Below are 18,648 nucleotides of genomic sequence, written 5' to 3' on the forward strand. Positions count from 1 at the left end.
ACAGTTTGCAATGGATTTTCTGAGTTTTTCAGACTTTATAGCTTACTGTTTCTTACTTTTGTTACTCAGCTGAGGACTAGATTCTGCAGTGGGTGTCTTCAGCAGTTATATCTTCGGTTTTCTTTTTCCACTCCTTGAGTAACTTTAAACCGGTCAATAACATTTATGAACTACTTATTTCTTTAGGTAATTAACTGAGGTTGTCCAAGTTAATTTCTTAATGAATATGAATGGGGACGAGTAAAGAATCAGAGGAGATAAAACCTTTAAATGGACTCTAAGATCCTGACTTTCATCCTTGTATAGGCTGGGCGACCTAGACTGGTGTCCATCAGAGAACAGAATCTGTAATTAGTCCTTGGATAACAGGATTGCCTTTGACATTAACATTTGTGAATAGTCTTTAGGACTATATTAAAATCCCATGGTGCATGCTCTGACACAACAGTCAAACATGAAATATAATGTTTGAAAAATAAAATCAGGTCCAAGAGGGGGTGATGTGTTCCAACGTTTCAGGATAACTACTTAGTATGTACATTATGTCTATTTGAATTCATTTTATGCATTTTTGTCTTCCCGCTAGTTTGCTAATCTGTTTTGAATCTTACCTTCATGTATGTGGTAATTCTCCAGTATTAAATCTTTCATAGATTCACATGCTTGTGTCTTTCCCGTCGTCATGGTGGGAGTCTCACGGTAAAAGAATATCCATAGCAGTAAAAGAAAAAACTGCCTAGAAACCGTAGAAGAGTATATTCTTGGGTAACCACTTGTTCGAGGCATGTGGGCTGCTGAATTCATATCTGTGCATAGATCGCCGCCTAGTGTTGGGTCCGGATGATTGCACTTTGTTGTCCTGGAAGAGTCTTCGAAGTATCACGAGATAGGTGACTCCTCCCCTGGACTACAGTGCGCATGGGCAACAATCATCCGGACCTAACACTAGGCGGCGATCTATGCACAGATATGAATGTCAGCAGTCCTACATGCCAAGAACAGATGCATACTGGTAAGTAGCATATTCCATCCTCATTATATGGTCCAAACAACAGCCAATCGGCTGCCTGCCCTGAGATGCACCATCCCCAGCAGAGCCACCATACCTCAGATAGCCAACCACTATCGTGTGAGAAGGAGTCTCACTGAGCCTAGCTCAGTATGTTCTTAGCTGAAATTTTGACCTTCATCAGTTGTAAGTGAGGTAGCCTGGATTGCGGGACTCAGCCAAAACATATGAATCTCGTTGGCACTCTCTTCTCCACATTTCGGACATTTATTAATCTCACGACTTCCCATTTTTTATATTTTCTGACGAGTCCAGTATGCTTTGTGTTCTGTAAATAGATGGTTCATTTTTAATGGTGCAGCTGTAACATATGACCATAGAAGGGACATTGAAACTTGCCCCAATTTTTCAAGATCGAGGTCCGGCAGGTTTATTTTCCAGATCTCTGTGTAGGTAGTGTTCGTAGTTTCTCCACTATGAATTAGCAACCTATACCGCTCTGCGATTTCTTGTCGGGTTGTATGTCGTGAAGAGATCTTTGCGACCAAGGCTGTCTCCCCTTCCAGTTCTTTACGTATAGATTTCACCCAGCTTGAAAGTTGGAGAAACTTAAATTTCAAAACCGAATGCTCACAAATCAGGGAACAATGCTGCCATGAGATTAGCTTAGAGTCCTCTATAAGTTGTCCCCAGTTGTCGATGCTGCAAGATCTAAGTGAAATGGCGAGAGCATCCTTCAAACAAGCCGGAGTGCCTGGGGAGTCCCCGATTGGGGCTGCATCACTATAATATGGGATTTATAAACGTCTTCTCACCTGTACCCAAAGTTTTACTGCTGCACTCAAAACCTTCAGTCTCACCTTCTTAAAATATCTTGGATGACCACATTTAAGAGAGAGAATCATGCTTTATGGATTAAGCTGGAAGTGAGAGCCTTAAAAAGTTGGAGAGAATATTGAGATTTCCATCAAAAGTTGCTGGTAATTTTTTAACTGAAAAGCGCAGTAATACAAATAGAGGTCTGGGGTTAGCAATACCTCCATGGGCTTTCTTTCTTCTAAATTTCTTTAGGGCTATTCTGGCACTTTTGTTACCCCAGATAAAGCTTGAAAAAGACCCCTGTATTTCTTAGACCATAATTTCGGGAATTTTAACGGGATTGTATTAAACAGAAAAGTAAACTTGGGGAGGATTGACATTTTTATGAGGTTAGATTTACCCAGAAAGGAAAGTGGTAGGGCACTCCATGCTTGCAACTTTGTTTTGACCGTTTTAGTGACGTTTTAAAAGTTAACGTCGGCTATTTTATCTATGTCTTGAACTATTTGTATCCCTAGATATCTAATTTCCCTTTTGGTGAGTTCACTTCTGTATTGAATATTCCATTTCATCAGTTCTGTCTATTGTTGGTTAATCATATATCCGAAAACCTTTCCAAAGCACTCCAATTTGTCCCATATTGCTGGCAATGACTGTTTTAAGTTCCCCATTAGTATCATAAGATCATCGCCATATAATCCGATTTTCTTATTCCATCCCTTACAACTGAAAGGAATGATGCTCTGACAGGCTCTTAGTTTACATGCCAGGGGTTCAATATATATATATATATATTGAAAAGGAGGGTGACAGGGGGCAACCCAACTTTTATTGGCCTGGTGAGATTGCCGTTGAAAAGGATTTTAGCAGATGGGTTTTTATAGATCGCTTTAACTGTTGTTAAAAAGGTTTCCCCTAAATTAAGGCACTGAATCATTTGGAATAGGAACGGCCAACTGACACGGTCAAATGCCTAAGCGGCATCAAAATTCATTACCGCTAAGGGTATTTTATATGTTTGCGCCATGTCTATTGCGCCAATAAGATCATGTGTTAATTCGAAGCGCTGCCTCCCTTTCATAAAACCTTTCAGATCTAAATGTATTAGTGATCCTATCATTTTATCCAGGCGTTTAGTTATTATGTTAGTGTAAAGCTGATGATGACTATTTAAGAGAGAGATTGGCCTGTACGATTCACAGGATCTCTGATTCTTATTGGCTTTAAGTAGAATAGTTATAATTGCATCATCCCATGGCGGCGGGATATCATGTCCTTCTGTGAAGAGTGAGTAACATAACTGAGTAAGAAAGGGAGCAAGCTCTTCTTTTAAAAAAACTTAGAAATCATTTGGGATTGAATCGGGTTCAGCGGCCTTTCCTTTCTTTAACGACCCAATAATTTGGAGAACCTCCTCCAAGGTTATGGGGCGGTTTAAATACATTTTCTCCTTGTTCTCTAAAGATGGTAAATCGAGTTCCGAGCGGTATCCTTCTATATCTGATTTGGTTACTGGTATTTCTTCCTTATACATAAGGAAGAATAGGACAAAAGCCTTCTCATTCCCCGAATCCTCTGAAATGATATTACCTGTGTTTGGACATCTAAGATCTCATGTCCAGTTCCTAGACTGGTCAGCTATTGTTTTCCAAGCGAGAAGCTTGCCACACCCCTCCCCATACTCATGGTGTGACAATCTACCAGCTTCCCACTTTTTTTTTACATTAGCTTCTAAATAATCTGCCAGCTTATGTTTTGTTGCTGGTAAATTCCGTAAGGTATTTGGATTACTGGGCATTTTTTTCTAAGTCCTCTTGAGAAGAATGTATTTCCATTACTAAGGTCATTATCTCACCCCTCATGTTCTTGAATTGGGCAATAGAGATAGTTGTTAATACACCTCTTAGAAACGCCTTATATGAATCCCATACCATGGTAAGCTGAGCTGTAATGAGATGTAATTAGAAAAAAAACCTCCTTAGTTGCTATTTTCAGTAAGTGTATTTTCCAGCAGTAATGATCGATTGAGGGTCCATCTAGGAGTGTGCTGTCTCTTAACCATAGCAATTTCTAGGAGCACTGAAAAGTATTATTTGTTTGATGATTAACTATCTTTTGAGATAAGTTATGAACCATCTTTCTAGATGAGAAACATGAAATTAAAGAGGTTTGGCAACATGGAAATAACTTTAGTACTACCTTTTGCCTTGAAAGACTAGTTTCTCAAAACATTCCTTTCTATTATACTATTGCTGATTAGTACTCCATGGGAGCTATTTAAAAATCTATATGTGTACGATACAGAGACAAAACTAAGTTCATTCAGATGATCAGGATGGAGTAATCCACAACCAGCATAAGGGATCCACATAGTGCTGACCAGGATGTTTGCTGTGCTTGTTACATGTGGCTTGTATTGTATTGTTCAGAAAGGAAGGTACTTTATCATCTGCTTGTTAGAAATTTGTGAATTAAGACAGGTTAACAGAGATACTCAATGTCTGAGGTATGCCCCTGTATACATTTCTTCAGCCTAGGACCTTTTATAGATTCACATGCTTGAATCATTCCTTGGAATCTAAATGGGACGCACTCTGTAACTTTAATAGCCGTACATGACACTGGCACCTGAAAAAGCCATAGACTGTGCCCACTTTCTAAGCACATCCACCTCATTCATAAAGAAATTAACCTCCAGCCAATGAAGTGAACATGCTCTCAGTTTTACACCTTAGATTTTTACCTCATATTGTGTGCAACTAATTTCCAGCGCTTTTTTCCTTGCTTCAAGTATAAATAAGTGAACCTGGATATTCTTTAGGTATACAATTGAAACCTGCTTCTGAAAAATGTCAGTAGTGGAAAAATACAAGAGAAACATTTGTAAATCTTGTGATTCCTGTGTTATGGCCCTCAGAAGAGATGCACTTACTTTTTCTATACCAAGATCAGTAAGCCAAAGACTGTAAGATCTGTAGAACCTTCTCTGCCAAGACACTCAATCACCAAGGTAGACCTCTGAGTTGGATCCAGACAAATGAGGCATCTGAGCATCCTTCTTGAGGCATTTGAGCATTCTTCTTCAGGAGATTAATCTGAGATTATCCCATGTCGAAGACCACAACAACTTTCGATGAGCCTTCAACTACATTTTAAAGGTGAAAAAGTGACAAACAAGCCCACATAAATCGCCATCATAAAATATTTTGCTAATGTCAATATCGGCGTGGGAAGCTTATAGAAGCCATCAATGAAGCTATGCACAAAGAACAGAGATGATTGATTGATCGATGATTAATTGGTCAGTGACTCATCTGTTGACGACTGACTTATAGATGACACAACCACCATCGACGACACCTGTACCAACGACAACAGTCTTCTGTTTTACTTTCAACTACATAATTAACCATCACTCGTAGCATACATCTCGAAGTGGAATTTCAGACACATCCTCCATCTAAGCTTCTGGATACTTAAGCAGAAGATGGATCTCATCCCGAGGACCCCATTAGCGTGGAATATAGTCCAGGGCCGGTATAAGAGCAGGTTACTCCATGGAACAACAGCCTGAAGCTTTCCATTCATGCTTCACTCTACTGCACTGGAAACAAGCATTTGCAATGCAATAGGTCTCGAATTAGGAACGTTTGAGCTATTGGTCTTGTAAATGACAATTTGTTTATTTATGTGTTGGTTTTGAAAATAGCTAAATTAATAGCTTTGTCATTTACAATTCCAATAGTTATAACTTTCGCAAATGTGACACCTATAGCATTTGTAATGCAACATGTTTTGTATTTACGTGACTTAGATGTATTGATATTACAAATAACAATGGCTTTTAATTTTTTTAAATAATTAATACTTAAATAAAAGTGATTGTAATTTATAATGGCAATAGCTTAAACTTTTGTAAATAACTTTTGTGAAGATGATGTTCAGTGTATTCTATTGTGACGAAAATCCAAGAGCAGAAGTGAAATATTAACATCTTTATGTGACATTTGTAATAAAGCTTGAAACAATCAGAGAACATATTTGAACCAGTTGTTGTTGAATGGTTGCACAGATTGATGCTGTGATGGCGTGGAGTGATGTGGTGGCGACGAGTGATGCTGTGGCATTCAGTGATGCTGTGCTAGCGCATAGTGATGTTGTGGTAGCGCATAGTGATGTTGTGGTGCCCCTGAGTGATGCTGTGGAGGCCGTGAGTGATGCTGTGGAGGCCATGAGTGATGCTGTGGAGGCCATGAGTGATGCTGTGGAGGCCGTGAGTGATGCTGTGGAGGCCATGAGTGATGCTGTGGAGGCTATGAGTGATGCTGTGGAGGCTATGAGTGATGCTGTGGAGGCCCCGAGTGATGCTCTGGAGGCCCTGAGTGATGCTGTAGAGGCCCTGAGTGATGCTGTGGAGGCCCTGAGTGATGCTGTGGAGGCCCTGAGTGATGCTGTGGAGGCCCTGAGTGATGCTGTGGAGGCCCTGAGTGATGCTGTGGTAGCGCATAGTAAGGCTGTTGTGTTCCAGAGTGATGCTGTAGTGTTCCAGAGTGATGCTGTGGTGGTGCGGAGTGATGCTGTGGTGGTGCTGAGTGATTAAGTGGTGGTGCTGAGTGATGCTGTGGTGGTGCTGAGTGATGCTGAGTGATGCTGTGGTGGTGCTGAGTGATGCTGTGGTGGTGCTGAGTAATGCTGTGGTGGTGCTGAGTGATAACGTGGTGGTGCTGAGTGATAACGTGGTGGTGCTGAGTGATAACGTGGTGGTGCTGAGTGGTGCCATGGTGGTGCTGAGTGATGCCGTGGTGGTGCTGAGTGCTGCTGTGGTGGTGCTGAGTGGTGCATTGGTGGTGCTGAGTGATAATGTGGTGGTGCTGAGTGATAATGTGGTGGTGCTATGGTGGTGCTGAGTGATGCTAGGGTGGCGCTGAGTGATGCTGTGGTGGTGGTGTTGTGGTGCGTGGTGGTGCTGAGTGGTGCTGTGGTGGTGCTGAGGTATGCTGTGGTGGTGCTGAGTGGTGCTGAGTGATGCTGTGGTGGTGCTGAGTGATGCTGTGGTGGTGCTGAGTGATGTTGTGGTGCTGAGTGATGCTGTGGTGGTGCTGAGTGATGCTGTGGTGGTGCTGAGTGATGCTGTGGTGGTGCTGAGTGATGCTGTGGTGGTGCTGAGTGATGCTGTGGTGGTGCTGAGTGATGCTGTGGTGGTTCTGAGTGATGCTGTGGTGGTGCTGTGGTGGTGCTGAGTGGCACTGTGGTGGTGCTGAGTGGTGCTGTGGTGGTGCTGATGATGCTGTGGTGGTGCTGAGTGATGCTGTGGTGGTGCGGAGTGGTGCTGTGGTGGTGCGGAGTGGTGCTGTGGTGGTGCGGAGTGGTGCTGTGGTGGTGCTGTGGTGGTGGTGCTGAGGGGTGCTGTGGTGGTGCTGAGGGGTGCTGTGGTGGTGCTGAGGGGTGCTGTGGTGGTGCTGAGGGGTGCTGTGGTGGTGCTGAATGATAATGTGGTGGTGCTGAGTGATAATGTGGTGGTGCTTAGTGATAATGTGGTGGTGCTGAGTGATGCTGTGGTGGTGCTGAGTGGTGCTGTGGTGGTGCCGAGTGGTGCTGTGGTGGCATACGGGTGCCATTAATAAATAAAGGTGCACGTCGCTGTTCGATGTTGTCAGAGGTGGGAGGGGTGTGCTTCCAAGGTAAGCCAAGAAAAATAAAAGCACACATGAGCCATTAATATGTAAATAAAGGCACATGTGGAGCGTTGCTCATTGCTGTGTCGGAGGTTGGAGGGGTGTGCTTCCGTGGTAAGCCAAGAAAAATCAAAGCACACAGGAGCCATTAATATATAAATAAAGATGCACGACGGGCGCCGCTCAATGCTTTGTTGTAGGTGGGAGTGGTCTGCTTTGGAGGCAAACCAAGAAAACAAGAACATCGCCGGAAAAAAAATGTAATTAAAAGCGGCCGGGAAATGCTCTCGGCATTGCGGGGGCGGGTTGCGCATTCCTAGGAAGTGTGAAGCAGGGGGCGGGGGAGCGGATCCCTTTGAAGTGAAGCTCTCGGCATAATGAGCTAGAGCACGGCCGTGAAAGTGAAACAGCAGGGGTGAATTAGGGGGAGGAGAAGTGAGGCCGAGCGCGCGCTGGGGTGAATGCCTGAGGCCGAGCGCACGCTGGGGAAGCTTCAGATGCCTGTGGGAGCAAGGCTGATAGGTTTGATGTGGACGCGCGTTTCGCACGAGTGCACCACATGAACTGTATGAAATCCGCAATGGTTTCAGAGCTTGGTTTGCCTACTATACTCTCGTCTATTTATCCCTGCGGGATAGAATAGTAGAGATCTAAAAAGGGAATACTTTGATCGCCATTATGATAGGTATAAATTAGTATATGAGAACAATAAACAGTGGCCTATGATGGATGTGCAGGTAGATCTAATAAAAGACTTACAACAAGTTTCTCAGATTCGAGTCCTTCCCTTCAGCCTTTGATTTGCACTCAGAATCTTTACCAAATGCAGGGCCCCGGTCGCTGCCACCTTTGACGCCTAGGTCATCAGGTCTACCCTCACCTAGACGACCGGATGCTCAAGGACTCATTCATAAGCTCTACAAACAACTCAGCAGCCAGTATCTGACTCAGCAAGTCTCTAGGTCTACAGATCAACTAAGGCAAGTCTCTGACAACTACAGTGAATATTCACTTCTAACAAGCAATAACAGATACTGCAGAATAAAATGAGCAATGGCTTTATCTACACTGGCAAAACATATTTAAATAGCCTGAAGTAAAAGTACACCTTCTAAAGAGACTACTACGCTTGATGTCATGCATGGTGCTAATACCATGTTTCAGACTGCACATGAGACCCACTCAGGAAGATTTAGAAAAGGAGTGGGCTCAAATTCCAGGCTCCTTCCATGAAAGGACAGGAGAAACTACAAAAATAAAATAAGCGCTCACCTGGTTGATGTCAAGAGACATACATGTTCACAACTCGCATTCCTTCAGCCACAATGTCATCTTGTGGTCACCTTGGAAGCCTCGATGGTAGGATGGTGGTGCTCACCTTCAAGAACTTTCTGCCAAAGTGTTGTAGGTTCTACAAGAGAAACATTTACACATAAACGTGTATGAGCGGTCAGAACTCATTGCAATTCTTTCTCCTTCTCATCCACAACTCCGAGGTTTTTATCCAAACAGGCAACTCCACCACAATGTTTTGTATAAACGAGCAAGGAGTAATACATTCTCAAATTCTGAAAGTAGAATCTTAAAAAATGATGGCACTGTGTAGTTTACAACGGAATTACCCTTACTGCAATACCTGTCACAGGCACCTGCCATGATGAAGCAGATTTCCTTAACATAAAATTATGGGACTGCCATAAGAGGGAGTTGAAGGACAGTCTTAAAGTAAATATTTCACAACTGGGGGAAGCCAAAAATACACCTCTTAGCTACAAAGCACAATAGGAAATCCAGTGAGCATGGGATCCACATCTGTGCATACCGTGCCAAATTAGGGCAAACAAAGCAAACACAAGGAGATGATGGACGGAGCGCTGAAACTTTTCAGACACTCATCCACAGTCACAGATCGGGTTGAATTCATCATCGTTCTTTAGCTCACTTCCTAAGCAATAGCACCTGTTGAGGTCTTTTAGGGAATTCCAGATACACTGGGCGCACACCTTGGTAACCGCAAATGGTGACAAGCAAAAGTAAAAATGGTGTAGGCAATAGGGCGAGTGGTAATACCTCACAACCACTCTGAAAGACCAGAAACCTGGTCTACAATGAATATGAACAACTGTGCCCCTGCACTTACAATCAACAGTCTGTATTTGGAGTGTCCATTTTCTGTTTATTGTTCCATTTCCAAAAAGGCCAACACGTGTTTCATCGCAAGGAACAAATGCGAATCTTCAGGGCTGGAGAATGACTTTCAGGCCAGGATGTGCTGGTTATTAGTGGACATACGAAAGGGCGCGAAAGGACCGGTCAGGTCGTGGACAAGCTAGCCAAATACAGACTGTTGATTGACTTACCCGTCTCAATAGATGAAATTGTCACTGAATTACGGTTCTCTACCAATTGTTTAGATTGATGTGCTATATGTCACTATTGCATGCATACAATCATATACGAATTTTGAAATTGTACACATTTGTGTAAGTGCAGGGGCACAGTTGTTCATACTCACTTCCTAAGGCGGCAAGCTTCAAAGAGCTGCCACTTTCGAAATGCGTATCTTACTCCCCCCTCACTGGAGAGGAAGCCGACCCCCTTTTCCAGAGCCCCTGCGAAAATTAGCTAGTCAGGTAGGCGTACCACCCCCAGACTAGTACCACCCCAGAATTAGCCATCTTTGTGATGGTATGCTTAGGAATTGTGGGACAGGGTTATGCCCACTTCCACCATGAAGTGGTCGTATAGGGGCATAGTGACCCCAGGGGTAGCACCAAAGAACCATATCCGGACAACCTACGGAGGACGACCTGGAGGGGCAGTAAAAGCTGAAGACTGAAGGGATCAACTGACTTAGCCCCAGCGCTCCCGGCCAGTCTGCTGTTCCCCATGGAAACAGAGCCAAAGACATCTCGTCCTGCAGCTGTTGTGCCTCCAGACCTGGGAGGACTGCCTGCCTTATATAAAAGAACCGAGACCTCCAGTGGAAAAGCAGAACGGTTCTCTGCATCCTTCATAAACTCCAAACAAAGGACTCTGAGGACTCCAGAACCTCCAAAACTCAACGCCTGATGCCACCACTGCACCTATTGCACTAAGCCCGATGTGAAGTGGGCCAATGGTGCCATCGAGATCCCCAGCCCTCCAGAGCCTGAGTCCATTATGGTGTCGCCCCTCCTGGACCCTGTGTCGCCTGCAACCTCTGCACACAGGCCTCCTCTACCGTGACTGCGCCCGGTAAGAAAACCAGATGCCTAAAGACACCTTGCACCCATCACCCCTGTACCGTGGAGAAGAGTACCAAAAGTCTACCTACGTCCCTGAGCATAGTGAGGCCTGAGCCACCCTGTTGGTTTAGCCCGACTGGTTCCCCAGCCCAAGCCTGCATCCTCTTTTCACTGCAATAGTTCTCCATTGAATAACAATGGGCACCCAGCCCGGTTTTGTACCTCTTCACCTGGCTGCCCTAGTGCCGCTTGTGGGGTTTTGCTGGTGCTGCCTCTGACCTTGTGCGCCACTCACCCTAACTCATGGAGATGGGTTCCGTAAGTCGCTGTACTACACCTGAATTCTGCATTGACTTTTCCTCCCATAGGATAACATTTCAACATCTAAAAAAGTGATGACTTTTCAACTAAAAAGAATTCATATTTAAAAACATACTTACCTTTACGATTTTCTTTTTATGCCTAACATATAACATATATAAAGATACTTGCTATTTGTATACTTTGGTGTGGATCTCTTTTTTGAGCCGTGTGTCTCATTTATTGACCATTGTGTGTATTTTCAGATGTCTTGCACTCACTCCTCTGTGATAACCCTAAGGCTGTTTCGATCACACTGTTCTTAGAAGAGCACCTTAGGATTGCCATTGTAAACCCCCATCCACTCAGAAGGGAACCCCTGGACTCTTAACACAATACATCTCATTTTGTTATACCATATACAGAGCCAGCTCCCGACACCTACCACCTTGCCTCTTTCCAATGACTGGCTACCCGGAACCTGCTGGTGACCGCAAGGTTGCCACACTACCAGATTGTCTGTGCTTGGTGGGCAATCCTCACTGACTTCAACTTGGTCTGTGTCTGCTGGCCAACTCCAAAAAGCGGTGTGTTGTGCATGATGCGGTAGAGGTTCTTCTGTTCACCTTATCTCACTTATTCTGAACATACAGACTCTGACCCAAGTGTGCCCCAATCAGTTAGTGACATTCGTGCTTAGTGTACATTTTATTATTTAGGTTTATATTTTTTCACACAGGTGTAGGATAGACAGTTTTACATAGCGATAACTTAGTTCTCAGATCTTCCCCTTCCGTCATGCTCAGTCATTTTATAGACATGGACACCAGTCCGTTTTCTAGTTTTTTATTTTCCATTCAGTGTGCTCCAGTGAAAAAAAATCTCTCTGTACCGGATGTTAATTCTGCTGTGAGATCATGAGCACAGCGTTTTTTTCAGGAAAAAAATCGAAAAGATCACAGGGGTAAATTATCCCATGAGATTTAAATTAATTAAGAAATGTAATTGTGGTAGTTGCGAGACTGTCCCTTGGTTCAGTTTTGAAAATCATAGAAAGTTATTTAAAAGCATATTTATTGTCTAATTGTTATGAAATCTAACAATGTCAAGCATCCAGTGTTTTTAAAGAGAAGCAAGGATGGGTCATTGGCAGTCTAGAATCCATGTTGCATTTCTCTATGAAGCATAAGATTTTTTTTATTTTTAGCAAGTATAATTAACTTCAGTGTATTGCATAGCTAAAGCTGTGAACGGCAGATGCAATATGCGGTTTTACAGCTTGTGTTTTTTACCCAAAAAACCTTTAGGTGCAAGGCAATCAACTACCATCTGTAAAATACATAGAAGGAAAAAAACTCACATTCTATGATTTCATTATTGAAAATACAATGCTGTAAATCAATCATATCAGGTAATATCTTCCATCTGTGGGTATAGTTACAACGAGGATAAGAAATAATAATAATGGGGTTTCATAGCATTGAATATTCTCTCTGTTTTCTCTTAGCACTGTGAAAAGGAGGTGCTCCTGTTAAGTTTATGGTAGTCGAATTAACAACCTCTGAAGGATGAAACGCTCAGTCTGCTTGACTGAAGTCTTTCTTTCGTCCGCTGCAAGTGTTTAGCTCTTTGAGCCTTCTGCTGTTTGAGACTCCATTCTGAAATTCTTATATATGTTGCACATTTAAGAAAAAAAGTTCTCTTTCAGAAATCATTTTGACGTATAGACAGTAAAGAATTAGCGGTCTGTGTGCATGTTGGGACGTTTCATTTTCCTCCTGTGTAGAGATTTCACCTACTGAACACGTCCTCCTGGTTAATTTTGAGGGGTCATCTTATCTATTAATGAAACCCAGAGATTCGAAAATTTGTTTTACTTTTGTGTTATCCATGGAAGAGCTGTGGACCCAATATAAGATCAAACGTCTTGAAAAGCTGTCCTATATGTTGTCCCTCAAGATGAACAGACATCATTATATATGCTGGGGCATTACAGTCCATATTGCCGTTTTTGCTTTTTTTTATTGCTTTCTTAATCAAACTAGGGAAAACCAATGTCCTACTGACTGGGGAATTTGTCAAGCTTGAATAAGCATTTTCTATATTTTTTTAAGTTATCATTGTTTAAGTAATTGGAATCCCACTTTACTAATCTTGATAACTTGGAACAAGTAACAGTAGTATTGGATTGGGTCAAAACATGAGTGAAGGTTAATGCGCCTTAAAAATCCAGCTTAGAAAAAGCCAAGGGATGGTCACAGCTGCTTTGAAGCGATGTAAAAATGAGAAGTTCTCGATCACCCACCAAGATCAGGAAGAAATGTATATCTCCTCTATTGGCTATCCTTGGTGTTCTATCACCCGTAACATGACCGTAGGTATCTGAGTAAATGGTTTGAAGTCCATAGCTCTTGTTGATCAGCACTTTGAAAGTTGATCCTGAAACTTGGTAGTACGTTTTTTGGGACATTTTCCACATGTATTACAAGCATCATGACCTATGAGGGATCGAATCTACTTGCATCGTAGAAAGAGCTGTTGTCCAACTGTAATCACTAGGAGTTCTGTAAAATTAATTGTATCATTGTTTTTAAATTCAAATTGAGTGCAAAAGTATTTCAACTATACATTAGCTCATCAGAGTATAAACAGTTTGTTTTGCTTGGTTGTCTACTACTTCAAACCATTACTAAAACCGTAAGCTTGTTCAGCCTGATAGATTAGTGGCCCATTCATAGGCAGCATTAGTATTGTGGAACTGTTTCCCCACACTTGGAGACAAGATAAGTTTTATTGGAATTATTATTTAGATATGAATTCTAGTATGATCAACCTCAAGAATCATTTTTATTTGGACGTTCGCTATAATCATTCAGAGAAAAAAGCTTTTTCACTCATTTCTGCATGTTATTCAATTGTAAAAAGGTAATATTATGATGTAGATTATGTGATGGAAAATTGTTACCTATTCTAATTTTCAATCATAGTTGTGTTCTGCATGCTAGTGGCCTCCAGCCCAGCCTTCATGCACTATGTTTCAAGTAGAACTGTACTAGCAATGAAGGAGCCTTATATAAGTATTATTATGATGAACTTTAAAGAGGTCAGAGTGCTTGTTTGACAGCCTGAGCCTCTGCCCGTGTATCCAGTTCTTTGAATCTTAAATTGTTGTATATATAAGAAGCTTTGACATACACATTGACACATGGAAACATTCAGAAGATTTATTATTTTTGTTAAGATAAGAATCATGGAGGGATATGTATATCGGTAGGTGACGTCTTCTCTAAGTTAAATGGAAAACCTAGGACCCATATATAAGCGATTGTAAGTCTTTGAACAATCATGTCCAGTGTCGTGATTGAACTCCTAATTCTAAGAAAAGCTATCCTTTCCCGCAACATAAAGAAGTCAATCTTGCACGGCCACTGTAACAGACAAATGGACTCTTCCATGTATTTTTTTTAATCAATTTTTTCTTACTTCAGGATGTGCCACTAATCAGCCTGGCTAATATTTTCCACAATGCCAGGCTTTGGAATGATGCCATTATTGTGGCAACTATGGCGGTAGAAATTGCCCCGCACTTCGTTGTGAATCACTTCACCCTGGCTAACGTCTATGTAGCAATGGTAAGCAAGGGTTCTGTTTGTGCCACGTTGACCTGCCTGGATGGGAAATTTGTCATTGATTTTTGTGGATAACTGCTACATTTTGCAGAGTTTGGATGATGTCAGTTACTTTGTGTTTTTAGTGCAAATTTAATTCCGTGTGACAACATCTAAACTTTTAAATGTTATAGACAATACTTTCTGTGGTTAAAAAGTTGTCAAATAAGGAAGCCCATATATTATGTTGTCAGTGATAATAATTAATTTAACAAGAGATGAAATGCCTGAGTTGCACATAATAGTTGCCAAGCATCAACAATTATCAGTAATCCTAAATGATGTTCTGTGGAGTAGAGAATATCATGAGAGATCTGTTTTACTGTACCAATTCCACATGTTAATCCCGAATTAACCCAGATCTGTTGACTGGGTGTGAGTGTTTGATTGATTCAGATGCTCCGTCCATCACCACCCCCTTTTGTACCACTATGTTCGCCATAGGTTGGCAGGGTATGCTCAGACGTGAGTCCCTTGCACACTTTGCCACTGGATTCAAGCAAGCCCAGCTGAAGACGGCTGGAATGCCAGAAACTTGTCCTCGGAAGCTTGTTTCCGGTCCAGGGAAGGCATGGCTTGGCAGTTCGGGTGGCAGAGTGGGCTAAAGAACGGTGATGGATTAAACCCAGATCTGTTGACTGGGTGTGAGTGTTTGATTGGTTCAGATGCTCCGTCCATCACCACCCCCTTTTGTACCACTTTAATCCCGAATTCTAGGCATGCCATATGATACATTTCTCTTGGTTTGACCTAGCAGATTTATAAATGGAGTCACCCATGATCATTTTGCATGTAGTAATACCACGTCTTAATACCGCAGGCATTTTATTGCCAGTTCTGGCAGAAACTCTTGTTTCTATCCCAATCCGTATTTAGAGGCCTCTCAGAACGAGGTCCCAAGGTGTAAAAACGCTAATTGCAATCATTGAATCCTTCTGCAGGATTTCAAACATCTGTCAGTCTCAAAAATCAGTACCATTCAGTGTTAACTGTTTGCATTAAATAAGAGTGAAACTTCTAAGATTTGATCATTTTCATTCAGAATTTTTATACCCTGAACTTATTTATTTGTATTATTCATTCGTTTATTTTGATAAGACACCTTCCTTAATATTGGATATTTGATTATTTAAAATAAATTTGCGCTCAACGTATTTTGCTGAAACAGCAACAGATGCTTGTTATTTCTTCCTTGACTACAGGATCCTTATAGGTCTTAGCTAAAAACCAAAGCAGACTGGTATTATTTTCATGACACGCTAAATGGGATTTCTTCACTAGAGCACTGTTTTGGGCAATTTTGAGTTTATAGTCTTGTCGGTTTGCATAGCTTCGCAGTCAAATTATAATATTTTTAAACCAGACAGATTGTGCCACTGACTGTTACAACAGCTGCTTTTCAAGACCTCGGCATCTGTTGTTTTGGTATCCGTCATCCGTTGTCACCTGTGCTTTGTCTGCCATCTTCAGTACGAGATTGCTTCCTAAATTGCGCAGCTTTAATACAGTTTAACAGTACACAGAGCGCTTAGGAGACATTATTTTCATCACTAGTAAGAAGCAAACAGGGTCTCCAGCAACATATGCTGTCCCAAATACATTTTATGCTGGTAAAGATTGCTTCACCCTACCTAGGAACCCTATGGAAGTGACCGAAAGCCCTCCCAGCTGCCATTCATGATGTTCAAGTGACCCGTTCTTCTGGTTTCAAGAGAGGGCACCAAATAACTGGTAGCGGAGAGCCTTTTGATGCCCAAAGCATCTTATTCTTTGAAGAGACTATTGCGTCAGCACGTTTTTCCAATCTCCTCATCCAGCAGATCGCCAGCCTCCATTGCATGGTAGGATGAAGCTGTTGTCTTCTGAGTATGGCGCTATGGGCTTGATACACTAGGGTAGGAAGAAAGTTTGCCTCTCTTAATGAACACAAGTAACTAAGTCTTGGCTCTGACTAGAGACTTGCATTGGAGAGTAAAGCCTCGCCCCTCCTGTGGGTGGTCTGCCGCAGTCTTGGTGTGATCTGGTTGTTCCATCTCTCAGTTCTCCTCCGCACTGCAGATCTTAGCTATCACTCTGGGCAGGTAGTAGATGGGAAAGAGAATGCTGCCCTTTTAGCTAGCAGAGAGCTACATCTCAAGATAAAGAGGAGTATGGGTCTAGTGTTTTGGCTCATCATTAGACTTTCTGAAAAAGCAGAGATCCTGGCCTCTATGAGCATAGCTTCTCAGGGCTTTTAATAAAAGCAGACTTGATGGAACTTGTACAGTACTCAGGAGAACTTGACATTAACACTCTCCCTGTCTCTCCAGTGCCGGGATGTGCAGGATCGTGTTCCGATCTCTATGGCACATCCATGGGCCTTTAGGAGTCTCTCTGGGTCCCAACAGTCCAGCTCCCTGACATCTTCAATGAATCATAGCTCACTGAAAGTAAGATCCCTGGGGCAAACCGGTAATGCTCATTTAAAGTTTAAGTAAGGACCAATGACACCAAGAATTTCACAACCCATCTCAAATCCTCTTGGATATTGATACCGGTTTTGTTCAAATGTCATCTTTAGTCCAGGATTGTGACTTTTTTTGGATGTCTTGAGCATGAACGGAAGACTAAAATAGTCCACTTAGTGACACCTCAGCTATAGCTCCTTGAGCACCAGCCCTTTGTGTCCATCATGCACCTCTAGACAAATATACGGATTTACACTTTGGTGTCATTGACAACTCCATGACGCCTGCCCTGGCCAGTGAGCAGTAAGTCCACAATCAAGGTCATGCGTGGAAGACCTTCCCCAGGCGTATATATCGCAATCCTTGGATAGCAGTTCGTGGGCCCCCCTGTCATTTTTGGAACCTCTGTCCCTCCAACCCAATCTGTTGTGGCTATGCCTCGTTTGCTGGAGGACAAGGTATTGTTCTTCCTCTTGGCGAGGAGCTCAGATGTATTCAGGCATGTGCAAAATAAATGCATCCGTTAATCTGTTCTTCCTCGGCAGGTGAGAGCGTTTGCTTTTTACTAAAGTGGACTTTGCTTTCTTGAAGTCTGCTGTCCTTCATTTATTGTTTTTAAACTATTGCCCAGACGTGATGTTAAATTCAGTGGTAATAAAGCTTATTTCGCAGTTATTTTTACGCGAAGAGTTTATCTGCTTTGATCTACCTGGGCAACATTTCTTTGACCTGCTTTCAGGATGCCAGTTTTTCTTCAAATTTCTTTGGCAGGTGCCATCTTGGGAGAAGGTAATCTTTCCTTTGGTGCTCTAGCTTTAAGGCATGGGCAGGACGGGTAGTGCCTATTTTATTGGCTGCTACCCCAGGCCTACATGGGATCCTGCAGAATTGAATATACATCCGTGTCCTTTCTGCACACAAGGTACACCAAAGAAAGCAAACATTGAAGGTGTTTAAATGCGTCACCAAGCTAGGTAATGCGGACCCCAATACTCTTCTTCACATAAACCCTCCCCATTGTTTGCAGTCCCAGGAAACTCCTATCAGGCCTGTTTTACTCAATAGACGGCCACTCTCTAAGCACAGAACATAATTAATTCATTGTTAAAGGAGTGTAACTAGGACCTATCTTACCAGTAACATGAATCAACAGCCTAGGCCTGATGTTTTAGTTGCTTTCCTAATGGACTACAAGAGTTTGTATTGAAATAAAAGGCACTGCATAGGTGGCAGGTGGAGCCAAGGACATTAAAGTTGTTGTTTAAACGAGAACCAGACATTTTGGGAACCAATTGCTAAATTATTTTCTTAGGGACAGGTAGATTACATTTTGAAAGGAGATTTGATGTTGCTGGGGAGGAGTCTCAAGTGTTCTGCCCCGTGGAGTTTCTAGCCCTTTGGTTTCTTCCTCCAATCAGTTTTCGTTTCTTTTGCTGAGTTAATTGGCAGTGTTACCACCAGTTCTGCATAAGCGACCCTGTGTGTCAATGTTTTATGGTTAAG

General features: G+C 42.4%; 1 protein-coding gene across 1 annotated transcript in view; it reads left to right on the forward strand.

The window, feature by feature from the left end:
* TTC17 (tetratricopeptide repeat domain 17) overlaps nucleotides 1–18,648 on the forward strand; it is a 516,894-nt gene that overhangs the window by 488,677 nt on the left and 9,569 nt on the right. Inside the window, exon 24 of the mRNA XM_078684342.1 lies at nucleotides 14,519–14,662. Coding sequence (XP_078540468.1) covers nucleotides 14,519–14,662 — 144 coding nt within the window. The remainder of the gene's footprint in view (nucleotides 1–14,518; nucleotides 14,663–18,648) is intronic.

This window comes from Lissotriton helveticus, chromosome 3_2, assembly GCF_964261635.1.
Source record: "Lissotriton helveticus chromosome 3_2, aLisHel1.1, whole genome shotgun sequence".
Classification (NCBI taxonomy): Eukaryota; Metazoa; Chordata; class Amphibia; order Caudata; family Salamandridae; genus Lissotriton; species Lissotriton helveticus.